Source organism: Pteronotus mesoamericanus, unplaced genomic scaffold, assembly GCF_021234165.1.
Source record: "Pteronotus mesoamericanus isolate MK-2021 breed Mesoamerican mustached bat unplaced genomic scaffold, CSHL_Meso_final scaffold_21, whole genome shotgun sequence".
Classification (NCBI taxonomy): domain Eukaryota; kingdom Metazoa; phylum Chordata; class Mammalia; order Chiroptera; family Mormoopidae; genus Pteronotus; species Pteronotus mesoamericanus.
In genome coordinates, this window is record NW_026555310.1 from 4,420,082 (window position 1) to 4,433,123 (window position 13,042).

Genomic DNA, 13,042 nt, shown 5'->3' on the forward strand with positions numbered 1-13,042 from the left:
CAACAACTAAAACACTAATTCCAACAGCATCTGCAGTTATCCTACTTGATAGAACACAAAAAATTAAGTTACTTAAAGATAAAACTCAGGCTACAGAGTTGGGCTGAGTTTAGTAAGAGGCGATACTTTTCCCACTATTACTTTCTGTCGCAAAATAGATTTTAATAGCAATAAAAATTACAGTATGTCAGCTAACACGAAGTAATTTTCAACATATTTACATTAACCATCATATCTGAATTTGACTTCATTAAGTAGCTATGATGTTTACATTATCTGTTTAGAAACTTTCACCTAAATTTTTTTATTGCATTACAATACACGAAACAGACAAGTTAGGTTTAAACAGCCCTCAGATCTCATAATCTTACCCTTCACAGAGAGGGACTCACAATCTCAGTCTGGGCAAAAGAAATAAGCGATAAAAGATAGAAAAAAAGAAGTAAAGTGACAGAAAGATAAAAGTATGAAAGGTAGAAAAACACCTAGACTTCTGAAAGTTAGTCCTATTCTCTCTAAGTAGATCAAGTGATCATCACTGGGCTGTTAAAAGATTAATATAATAAACTGCAAAAAGGGCTCTCTAAAGTTACTCTCTCCTCAACTGACAATAAAAATAACAGTCTGGCAGTGGTCACTTCTTAGAAATAAGAAGGCAACAAGGATTTGGGCTGGGAGTTAAAATGCATTTTATCTGTAATATTTGCATTTTTATAAGAAAGTATTCATGTACTACTTCTGTAACTAAAAATTATCAGCAATCTGTATTGGCCAAACATATAGAATATTGTACACAAATGGCTTTGAGTAACAAGCAAAATTATAATAAATCTTCCCTGCCTCTCCAAAACCATAGGCACACCTCCAAAAAAACAAAGATGACTTGACTGAAATTCCTGGCTTTCTTACTGTAATCTTACCCCTTTCACCAAAAAAGTAAAGCAGACAGAAACAAGTGACAATGAAGGAACACCATAAAAACATTCATTTTTAAGCCATCCATCTGCAAACATTGGTACTTTCATTATTAGTTAAAAAATTGCTTTTACGGAGATGCACACTAGGGCATGAAGAATATAGTCAATAATGTAGAGACACAGGGGTGTGGGGCCCGCTGGGTGTTTGGGACAGCAGGGGGGCCACTCAGTAGAGTGCCTGGTTTTCTGGCCACTCTGCTGTACATCTGAAAGTGGTTGAAAAATAATAAATATTTTAAAAAAAATTCTAAAACCTGCTTTCAGTCCATCTTATAACGAACATGTCTATTCTATTTACTACTTAAAGCAAAATTCACCCTTCTGAAGAAATGTGAAATCAACAGGTATTTTTATAAAGCTACTATTTCTAATTACAATAAATCTGTATCTTCTCACAAGGAAAACTGTAAAATGTCATTTGAATTAATTTTAAGAAAAAAACTTTACCAGCTATGGTACAGGAAAAGAGAATGTTCTAAATCTCAGATATGTTGATAAAAACTAATGGTGTAACTGTAGCAAGCTATTTCTCTTCTTCAACTTTCACTTTGTTCAACTGTAAAATGAGTTAAAAACTGTATCATAACAATCTGGTCTTTTCAGATTTAAACATCCTTGTTTTCTAATGAAATAATGTGTTTTGAACAACAAGATGGGAGTTACATGACCTAGCAATACTTGAATTTTGCAGTTAATGGTTAGTGTATTATTAAACTAAGTCATCCATAAGAGTCCAAATAACCTTTTGTTTATAAAGAATCTTTCATTCTTACCATGAGATCTCATTTGAAACTTCATAAAATGATACAAATGTGTATATGTAGTAAAATTTTTCTAACACTTAAAAATGATCTTTAAATGCTTTAACCAGTGTGTCAACTAAAGTACGTACAAAAAGTTTGACTATTAAGAGTGTAGTACATATATATGTTTTTCAGAATCCAGTAAGAATGTTTTTTAATACCATGAGGCTTTTTTCCTCCAGTGAAGTATGTTTCAGTAAAATCTTACAAAAAGGAATTAAGTTCCCAGAGGTTGTCTTGGAAAAACATACCCTATGTGGTCTCCTTGCCAAAAAAGAATCAACTGGGAGAAGGAAACCTGGCAAGAGAAAAATCACTGAAAAGAAATAATTTTATAAAAACAAAACCCAGGAGGCTCACAAAATAAGCAAATAAAAAAATAACAAATGTGAAACTATTAAATAAATCTAAAACAATATATAAGCCATTTTTCTTTGGTTACTCATACTTTGTCAAAAGACATTAAATATACCGAATTATTAAGATTATCAGTTGATGTTTATACATAAAGAATAATACTTCAGAGACATACCAGTATTTCATATGATAGCAAAGGTTTCCAGAGTTCTCAATAATATATTCAGAACATATGTGTAGGCTTTGGAGTCAAACCACCTGAGCTCCAATCTTGGCTCTGCTGGCTACTAGCGATATGCTTATAGATAACATATTTAACCTTGTATGTCTCAATTTACTATTTTTGTAATAGATATAACAACTATATTTTAAAGGGCTGTGAAAATTAACTATGATAAAACATGTAAAGCCCTTAAAATAGAGCTTTAGGCATGCTCAATAAATTTAGAAATGCCCAATAAATGTTGTGGTCTGTTATACAGTGCAGTTTATGAAAACTGTTTCAAAAAGCCAATTCTTAAAAATCCTAAATAATTCATATTCCCAGTATTTATTACTCAATTCTCATTCTCCAAAATGTTACCTACTTAACACACTAAATGGCATTTACACACCAGATTTTATGTTGCTACCATGAAATGTATTTTCTCTTCTCTTTATCATTAAAAAAAACCCTGTATAATCTCAGGCCCACGTTCTTTCTATACTCATTAACTCGGAGGTCAAAACGTGTTTATGAATTCCAGATGAAATCATTCATATACTTTTTTAAAAAGCCAAAAAAAAAAATCTCTTTTTATTCAGTCTGCAAATAAGCACTGCTATGAACAGTAACTCTATGAAAACTATTGGGAAGTGCTTACAATAAATTTCAGCCATGATTTTTATCTTACCGATTTTTTTGGAATGGTCGACCCATATTCACAGCAGCAGCATTTGTTTTATAAGATCCTGGTGAATTAAAGCCATTCATAAAACTACCATTGGGAAAGGGAGCCTAAAAGAAAATTTTAATGTTTAAAAACAATTAACAGTAAAGGCAAAATCTGGTGTGAAGGTCATAGGAAACTTCTGATGACCTAACCTATAGCATCAATTTCTTTTAGAAGCTCAAAATTATTTTACAACATTTTACTTATTCACTTTTGTAGTACTTTACAGAACAGAAAAAAAATCACTAGTTCATTTTTTAATAAAGAACATTTTTCTTTGAAAAAGTTTCACAAAACTAAAGTAATTTAAATCACTGGATTTATTCAATCTGTAATTCACTCAGCAAACTCAAAAGAATAAAGTTAAGAAACCAATAGCTCAACCTTTAGTTATATGCCTCCGTTTGCTATGGGATGTTAGATATCCTTATCACTACTTAAAAGACAGAAAATAACCAATCAGTGCAACACACACACACACCCACACACCCACACACACACCCTCCACACACCCACCCACAACCACACAAAAAACAAAAACTCCTACTCTGATTGTTTTCTTCAAATTTCAGCTTGAGCAAAAAATTTCAGTACTCTGTAAGGATCTCACTTACCAGTGGTGTTTCAAAGTAAGGTGCAGGATTTGGAGACCAAGACTGAGGCACAATGCTATAGATGGAGTACTGTTGGTGAGGACTATATACAGGCTGCATAAAGACTGGCGAGGCATACTGTGCTTGAGTTTGAATGGGCTGACTATACATACTAGAATCCATTAATCGATAACCATTCTTAGCAAAAAACGTATTGATGGCTTTTATCCTTGCCTAGAAGCAAAAGGAACATATTATAATAAAAAAAGAACTAAGTGTGCATTTTTACAAATATATTTAATTAAAAATTTTAACATATATTACATGTTAAACATGTAATGTACATAATGTAGTACATGACTACATTATTTCTGCCTGTTTTAGAAACAGTACAGCAAAGGAAAAGGAAATGATAGCTTCACTTAATTGAAACTTCTGTATGGCAAATACCACGACAAAGTAAAACCACACAAGTCAAAAAAACGAAACTGCAACTTAACACAGATGAGGGAGCTAATATTCCAAATATATTGATTCTAAAAAAAGATTAAAAAGCCTAACAATCCTACATAAAAATGAGTTACAGAAATTAATACCACTCACAGGAAAAAAAAGGCAAATGGCTCATAAACATATGAAAAGAGGCTAAACCTTACTGATAAGAGAAATGCCATTAAAATAACATTTATGTACACAATTGGCAAAAGTCCAAAAGTTTAACATATTCTCTTGCTAAGGCTGAGGCAAAACAGGCAAAGTGATACATTAATGAGGGGCAGGCAAAAATAGCACAACCTTTATAAAAGGCAAACTTAGCAGTTATCTTCCAAAACACATGTGCAGTTACCATATTTTCATCAATCCCACTTCTAGAAATCTTTCCCAAATATACACTGACCAAAACAAGTTGTTGTTTTTTTAATCCTCACCTGAGGACATTCTTACTGAGTTTAGAGAGAGGAGAAGCGGGGGCAGAAACATCAACAGGTTGCTTCCTGTATGTGTCCCAATAGCTGCAACCTAGGAATGTACTTTGACCAGGAATCAAACCCCCAACATTTCAGTTTACAGGATGACACTCCAACCAAGTGAGCCATACTGGCCAGGGCAAAAGAGTTGTTTTTGAAAACACACACAGCTCTTCAATGATACCAGTTGTAATAGGAAAGGGGAAAAATTTTTCCCAAACTCACACACATGTATAAAAAACAACCCGATAGTCATCGATGGTTGAATACACTATGATACATGCAGGTGTAAAATGAACGGAAGAATTGCTCTGAATATTATGTAGTGATTGCCAGAATATACAAACCTTTAAGAAAAAGAGGGGCGGGGGAAGGAGGGAAGAGGGGAGGAGGATGTTACCATAAGCTATTCTTTAGCTAAGTCAGATGAAAACATAAGGGTATAGTTGTATACACACGAGTATTTTAAATATTTTACTTTTAAACCAAGCACATACTGAAAACTACATTTAAAAAATCAATTTGTAAAAGTTAAAACCAAATAAGCCTAAATGTGTGTCTAATTAATAGTATAACATAGAAAAATCCTGAGTGACTTTGAACCATAACAAAAATGATCTGTTATGAATGTTCCTTAGAAAAAATCCATAAGGAAAAGTATGGAAAATTTCTCAATTAATTTTCATAATTACACCGCTACTGGTATTGTTATTCTGGCACTTTGTATGTTATTAAGGGATTCATCTAATCAGTATCATATTAGGATCACTGAGATCTGAAATTTTCATATGCGAGAAAAAAGACACAAATGTGAGACTAAAGATGGAAAAACCATGTCACCTGAATGCAAGATGTATTTTGTCTTAAAACACAACAACACACATATTTCATAGCTCTGTCCAATGAAAAGGCTTAGAAACAACACTAAACCAGTAGGGACAAGCACTCCTTGTTCATAGTTAGTATCATTTTCCCCATAAAAGTAACATGGAAACTCTGGAGAGTTGGCTGACCCCAAGCCTTTGACATAAAAAGTACAAAAGCGATCAACAGGCCACTGAAAATTATTAGGGCTGTAATAAAAGAACTCATAAGTCAACTCAAAGAAGCCAGAGTTCATCAATGAGGACAATAAACATACCAAATATATTTAAATACTCAAAAAAAAAAAAAAAGTGAATGGTCATTTTTGAAGGCTGCCAGAGTCAACACATTATTTTCAAAAACAGGTAGTAAAAGCTAGAACCAAGCATTTACATGCATTGTATCAATGAGTTGTACCTCAGGGTAATAAAGATGAGGGCGAGCTCTCTTTATAGAAATGTTTCAACTAAAAATTGGAAAAAAGATAACAGAAATCGCACCACTTTGCAACCCTTACTGAATTAATAGATCTTGTCAATGATCAGTAGCAATGATCTAGTAGCATCAGTAGTAGATGACCAGCATATGAGAGACAGACACGTATTTCATATGCTTTTGTTCTCTCTCTCCTCTCTCTGATACTCTGAAACAAAAACCAATTTTACTGAAGCCTCTAGATCTAGCTATGAATTTGCATGAAATACAGGGGACAGAGAATCATGTGAAATTACACTCGAGAATATAACTAGCCAATTCAAAGATGGACAAAGGGCTTGAAGAGACATTCTCCAAAGAGAATACACCAATGACCAATAAGCACAAGATGCTCAGTGTCACCAATCATAGTAAAATGCAAGTTAAATTTACAATGAGATTCCCTCTAATGTATTTTTCACCTTGGTTATTGTATTCTTCATTTCTGACTAGTTCTTTTTTTTTATCCTTGTTAAGTGGTGCATGACTGTATTTGCACATATAAACAAAAAATTAAACAGTGGAAAAACGCAGACCAACTTCCAGTGAATCAAGAAAGACTGCTTGGACACTCATGACAACTAGTAGAGTGCTTAATAAAGGGAGAAGCTGCTGATCTTTCCTAAGTGAGAAAAGAAATGGATACCACTACCATTCCTCAGTGGCCTGTGTTCTGGGAGTGGCTGCCTGGTGCCATGGCAGGTTGTACAAACTTTGTCCTCCAAAAAAGTGGGATGTGTTGTGGCTGGTCTGGTGGATACCTGAGGGATTAGTGGTGATGCCTGCCTCAATTTTAGCCCTTTTTCCAGCAGCAAATTCCCCAGTGACATCTATCTTAAAACTTTAATCAGTCATAAAAAACAAAACAAAGAAGGAAATCTTACCCTTTGCTACAGCATATACCATATGATTTCACTTATATGTGGAATCTAATGAACAAAATAAACTAACAAACAAAATAGAAATATACGCAGAGACATAGGGGAGAGGGTTTAGGGACTGGGTGAAAAAGGTGAAAGGATTAAGATTCCCAAATGAATTTTACCAAACATTCCAAGGATTAATATCAATCCTTTCAAACTGTTCCAAACATTTAAGAGGAGGGAAGGTTCCCAAACTTATTTCACAAGGCCAGCATTATTACCCTGTAACCAAAAACACAAAGACACTCTCAAAAAAAAAAAAAAAAAAAAAAAAAAAAAAAGGCGGGTGGGGGGAGAGGATTATAGATCAATATCCAAACATACGTAAAAATCCTCAACAAAGCCCAAAGTGAAATAACAAGGATCAAAGCAAAAATAAATGGCACAGCCTAAAATATACAAACAAATAAATGAAACCAAGGGCTGGTTCTTTGAAAAGATAAACAAAATTAATAAAACAGGAGAAATGACATCTGACGCTACAGAAATACAAATGATTTTTTTTCAAGTGCTATAAACAAGAATGTGCCAACAAATTGGACAACCTGAAAGAAATGTATAAATTCCTAGAAACATACCATCTTCTAAGACTGAACCAAGATGAAACAGAAAACCTGAACTGACCAATAAATACTAATGAAATCAAATCAGTAATCAAACGCCCAACAAACAAAAACAAAAGTCCTGGACCAGATGGCTTCATAGGTGAATTTTACTAAGTATTCAAAAAATTAATACCTGTTCTTGTCACACTAGAAAGCTCCCTAACACTTTGAGGCCAATATTGTCCTGATATCAAACCAGAAAAAGACACTATGAAAAAAGGAAACCATTGGCCAGTACCTCTGGTGCAAAAATTCTCTGCATCACAGATGCAGATGCAAAAATTCTCAACAAAATATAAGCAAACTGAATTTAGCAATATTATTAAGAAGATCATATACCATGACCAATTCATTCCTGGAACTCAAGGCTGATTCAATACCTGCAAATTAATATGATATATGTATCACATAAACAAAATGAAGGATAAAAATATTATTTCAACAGATGCAGAAAAAAGCATTTGAAAAAAAATCCAACATCCATTTATGATAAAAACTCTCAGCAAAGTGTGGACAGAGGGAACACATCTCAACCTAATAAGGGGCATGTATGACAAACTCACAGCTAACATCATACTGAACATTTCTTTAAGATCAGGGACAGGACAATATGTACACTGTTACCACTTTTACTCAACATAGTATTTAAAGTCCTAGTCATAGCAATCTTACATGAAAAAGAAATAAAAAGGCACCCAAATTGGAAAAAAAAGTAAAACTGTCATTATTTGCAGATGACATAATATAATATAAAGAGAACCTTAAAAATTCCACGAGAAAACCGTTAAACTAGCACTGACTGGTGTGGCTCAGTTGGTTGAGCATCATCCCACAAAATGAAAGGTCACCAGTTCAATTCCTGATCAGGGTACATGCCTGGACTGTGGGTCCATTTCTTGGTTGTGTGCGAGAGGCAACGAATTGATGTTTCTCTCATACATCCATGTTGTTCTCCCTTTTTCTCCCTCCCTTCTCCCCACTTTTAAAAAAAAAATCTTGAAAAAAACCTATTAGGACTAATAATTCAGTAAAGTAGAATTCAAAACTAATATTCAGAAATCAATTGCCTTTTTATACACCAATAATAAACTATCAGGAAGAGAAATTAAGAAAACAATCACATTGACAATTATACAAAAAAAAACCCCCAAACAAACCTAGAAATAAATTTAACCAAGGAGTTTGTAAAAGACTTGGAAAATTTTAAGACACTGAAGAAAGAAAGTGGAGAAGATACAAATTAATGGAAGCATATACTGTGCTCATAGATAGGAAGAATTAACATTGTTAAAATGTCCATACTACCTAAAAAAATCTACAGATTCAATGCCATCCCATCATTTGAAAAAATATGAATGGCATTTCCCCCAGAACTACAACAAATAACCCTAAACTTTATATGGAACCACAAAGACCTCAAATAGCCACAGCAATCTTGAGAAAGAAGAACAAAGTTATAAGTATCATGCTACTGGTAACAAACTATACTACGTGGTTATAGGAATCAAAACAGCATGGTACTGACATAAAGTCAGATAAAATGGAACAGAACTGAGAGGCCGAAAATAAACCCACACCTATATGGTCAATGCAATGGGGGTAAAGACAATCTCCTCAGTAAATGGTGTTGGGAAAACTAAACAGATACATGCAAAAAAATGAAATGACCACTTCCTTACACCATCTATAAAAATAAGGACAAAATGAATTAAAGACAGGTATGTAAGTCTGAAACCATAAAATTCCTACAAGAAAACATAGGCAATAAACTCTGACACTACTCTTAGTAATATCTTTTTGGGTATGTCTCCTTGGGCATGGAAAACAAAAGAAAAATAAATAGTACTACATCAAACTAAAAAGATTTTGCACAGAGAAGGAAACTATCAACAAAACAAAGACAACTACTGAATGGGTGAAGATGTTTGCCAATGATACATTGATCCAGAATATATAAGAACTCATATAACTTTACACCAACAAAACTATCAATCCGATTAAAAAATGGGCAGAAGACCTAAACAGACATTTCTCTAATGAGGATATACAGATGGGCCACGAATATATGAAAACATGCTAAACATCAATAATGAGAGAAAAGCAAATAAAGCCACAAGGAGACATCACATCTATCAGAACGACTATCATTAATAAATCAACAAACAAGTGTTGGTGACGATATGGATAAAAGGGAGCCTTCCTGTACTGCTGGTGAGACAGTATATTAGTGCAGCTATGTGGAAAATAGTACTCCATACTAATTTGTAGTAAATTACTACAGATAGAACTACCGTATGTCCTAGCAATTCTACTGTTGGTTATTTACTGAAGAAATTCAAACCAGTAATTTGAGAAGATACATGCACTCCTATGTTCACTGCAGCATTATTTATAATAGCCAATATATCAAAGTAACCTCAGTGTCCACTGACACATGAACATATAAAGAGAGATATAATATTCTATAACACATAAGGGTCTGGCACAAATAATACCCTTTTTGTTAATTACAAAATCTTAAGCAAATCATACTGTAATATAACAATATCACATTCAAGCACACAATCTGACATGTTCAAATTAAAACTATAAATTATTACGTCCATTATGACCTTCCCAACCATAAGCAGGCGTTACTTCTGCCCGACCCAGTATAACAGAATGTTATTCATCCACAAAAAAGAATGAAATCTTGCCATTTGTAACAAAGTGGATGGATCTAGAGGGTATTAGTCTAAGTGAAATTAGAGAAAGACACACACAAATAACATATTTGTGGACTCTAAAATCTAAATCCAGATAAAATTTAATATTATTAGTTATAAAAAGCCAATGAAAATGGGATGAAGCACTGCCTCTTAATTTAAATTATCAGCATATGCAGAAATAGGTGGACAAACATTCACTTAATCCCTTGGTAGTCCAAAATCATTGCTTTGACTCACAGAACTTCAAAAATGAAAAGCATGAACATTTCAAAGAAACAAACCAAGATCACACAGGAAACTCGATACTCCCAAGATCAAAGAGCTTGAAGTTGAAAGCAGAATCAAGGGCTATAAGATTTCTGGCTCCTGCACCTCTCCTTCTGGGTGCTAGATCATTTGGTTTTAATGAATGATATAAAAATTAATGTGAATCTGTGACTCTCCTAGCAAGAATATTGTTATGTGATGACTAATCAAAAGAACCATAAACAAAGAACAAAATGTCAGAGAAAGTAGAAAAACACTTATAATGAAGTATGTGTATATTTTATTGCACCTGAAATCTCAGCCAAAGCAATATGCTGTAAGAAATGGGAGATATAGTCTTAATATCAGTCAAGGGTAATTTTATGTAGATGATATAATCTCTCAGGCAGATAATCTAGACCCAGCAAACTATTAGATATAATAAAGGAGTTAGGCAAGGTTGCTGCATATAATAACATTAAACAAAATTACTAAGATACCAAGGTGGGAGGGGCAACAAAACTTACTTTCAGGAATTAATTACAAAACACAACAGACCTGAATTAATAGAGAAATATATTATAAAAAAGTTACAAGGTTGAATAAGGTAGACTAAAACTGTCAATTGCCCCAAAATAAGCAATAAATTAAATGCATCCTATTTATTTCAATATGGTTTTTGTTTGCTTGCTTGTTGGTATCAGACATCCTAAAATTCTTATGGAGAAACTTCCGGCTAAGGTGGAGACATAGGTAGCTACACTTTGCTTCCTTGCACAATCAAAAGGACAAATTTAAAACAAAATTTAAAACAAAAGGACAATTTAAAAACAAAAAGGAAGCAGAACTGCCAGAAAATTGAACTGTACAGAAGTCTGACAGCCAAGCAGTTAAAGAACAAACATTCATCCAGACTGGCAGGAGGGGTGGAGACAGGCAGCTGGGGCAGAGAGAATGTGCAGCAAGGCGATGGCTGCCACGTGGGTGGTCCCACATTTGCAAGCAGGTAGTTGGGGAAGAACAACTGGGAAGTGAGACAGTCCTTGCAACCCAGGGTTCCAGCACAGGGAAATAAAGCCTCAAAACCTCTGGCTGTAAAAATCTGTGGAGGTTGTGGCAGCAGGAAAAACTCCCAGTCTCATAGGAGAGTCCACTGGAGGGACCCACTGGGTCCTAGAATGTACACAAACCCACCCACCTGGTAATCAGCACCAGAAGGGCCCAATTTGCTTGTGGGTAGCAGGGGAAGTGACTGAAAGCAGGGCGAGAGCCAAGTAAGTGGCATTGTTCCCCCTGTGATCCCTTTCCAATATACAGCACCCCAGTGAAGTGGGCTGCCCCCTCTTCTGCGAATACCTAAGGCTCTGCCCCTACAATGTAACAGGTGCACCGAGACAAAGAAATATGGCCCAAATGAAAGAACAGATCAAAACTCCAGAAAATGAACTAAGCAACGAGGAGATAGCCCACCTAACAGAGGCAGAGTTCAAAACACTGGTAATCAGGATGCTCACAGAAATGATTGCGTATGGTCATAAAATAGAAGAAGAAATGAAGGTTATACAAAGTGAAATAAAGAATAATATACAGGGAACCAACAGTAAAGGGAAGGAAACTGGGACCCAAATCAACAATTTGGAACAGAAGGAAGACCTAAACATTCAACCAGAACAGAACGAAGAAACAAGAATCCAAAAAAACGAGGAGAGGCTTAGGAACCTCCAGGACAACTTTAAATGTTCCAACATCCAAGATATAAGGGTGTCAGAAGGAGAAGAGGAAGAGCAGTAAGTTGAAAACTTATTTGAAAAAATAATGAAGGAAAACTTCCCCAATCTGGCAAAGGAAATAGACTTTCAGGAAGACCAGGAAACTCAGAGTCCTAAAGAAGGTGGACCCAATGAGGAACACACCAAGACACATCATAATTAAATTACCCAAGATTAAAGATAGGGAGAGAATCAGAAAGAAGAAAGAGAAAAGGAGACAATTACCTGCAAAGGAGTTCCCATAAAACCATCCGCTGATTTCCCAAAAGAAACCTTACAAGCAAGAAGGGGCTAGAAAGAAGTACTCAAAGTTATGAAGGGCAAGGACCTACATCCAAGACGGCTCTATCCAGCAAAGTTATCACTTAGAATGGAAGGACAGATAAAGTGCTTCCCAGGTAAGGTCAAATTAAAGGAGTTCATCATCACAAAGTCCTTATTATAGGAAATGTTAAAGGGGCTTATCTAAGAAAAAAAAAGATCAAAACTATGAGCAGTAAAATGACAACAAACTCACAAAGACCAAAACTGAACCTAACGAACAAAAACAAACTAAGCAAACAACTAGAACAGGAGCAGAATAACAGAAATGGAACAGCATAACCAATTATGCTGGGTACAGAATAGACAAGGGGTTGTTGAGAATAGTACAGGAAATGAAGAAGCTGAAGAACTTATATGTACGATGCATGGACATGAACTAAGGAGGGGGGAGTGCTAGGCAGAGGGGGAGAGGAGAAAGGAAGGTGGGACTGCTGTAATAACATAATCAATAAAATATACTTAAAAAATACATATTCTAAAATAATTCACATGGAAAAGT

At 34.7% G+C, this 13,042-nt stretch overlaps 1 protein-coding gene across 3 annotated transcripts in view; it reads right to left on the reverse strand.

Moving 5' to 3' along the window:
* LARP4 (La ribonucleoprotein 4) overlaps nucleotides 1–13,042 on the reverse strand; it is a 71,781-nt gene that overhangs the window by 19,382 nt on the left and 39,357 nt on the right. For 2 of the 3 annotated variants that reach the window (XM_054591121.1, XM_054591120.1), the window contains exons 9-10: nucleotides 3,684–3,896; nucleotides 3,031–3,134 (exon numbers count right to left, since the gene is read on the reverse strand). In XM_054591121.1, coding sequence (XP_054447096.1) covers nucleotides 3,031–3,134; nucleotides 3,684–3,896 — 317 coding nt within the window. Of the gene's footprint in view, nucleotides 1–3,026; nucleotides 3,135–3,683; nucleotides 3,897–13,042 lie in introns of those variants that run through there. The other variant, XM_054591122.1, reaches the window with a different exon arrangement.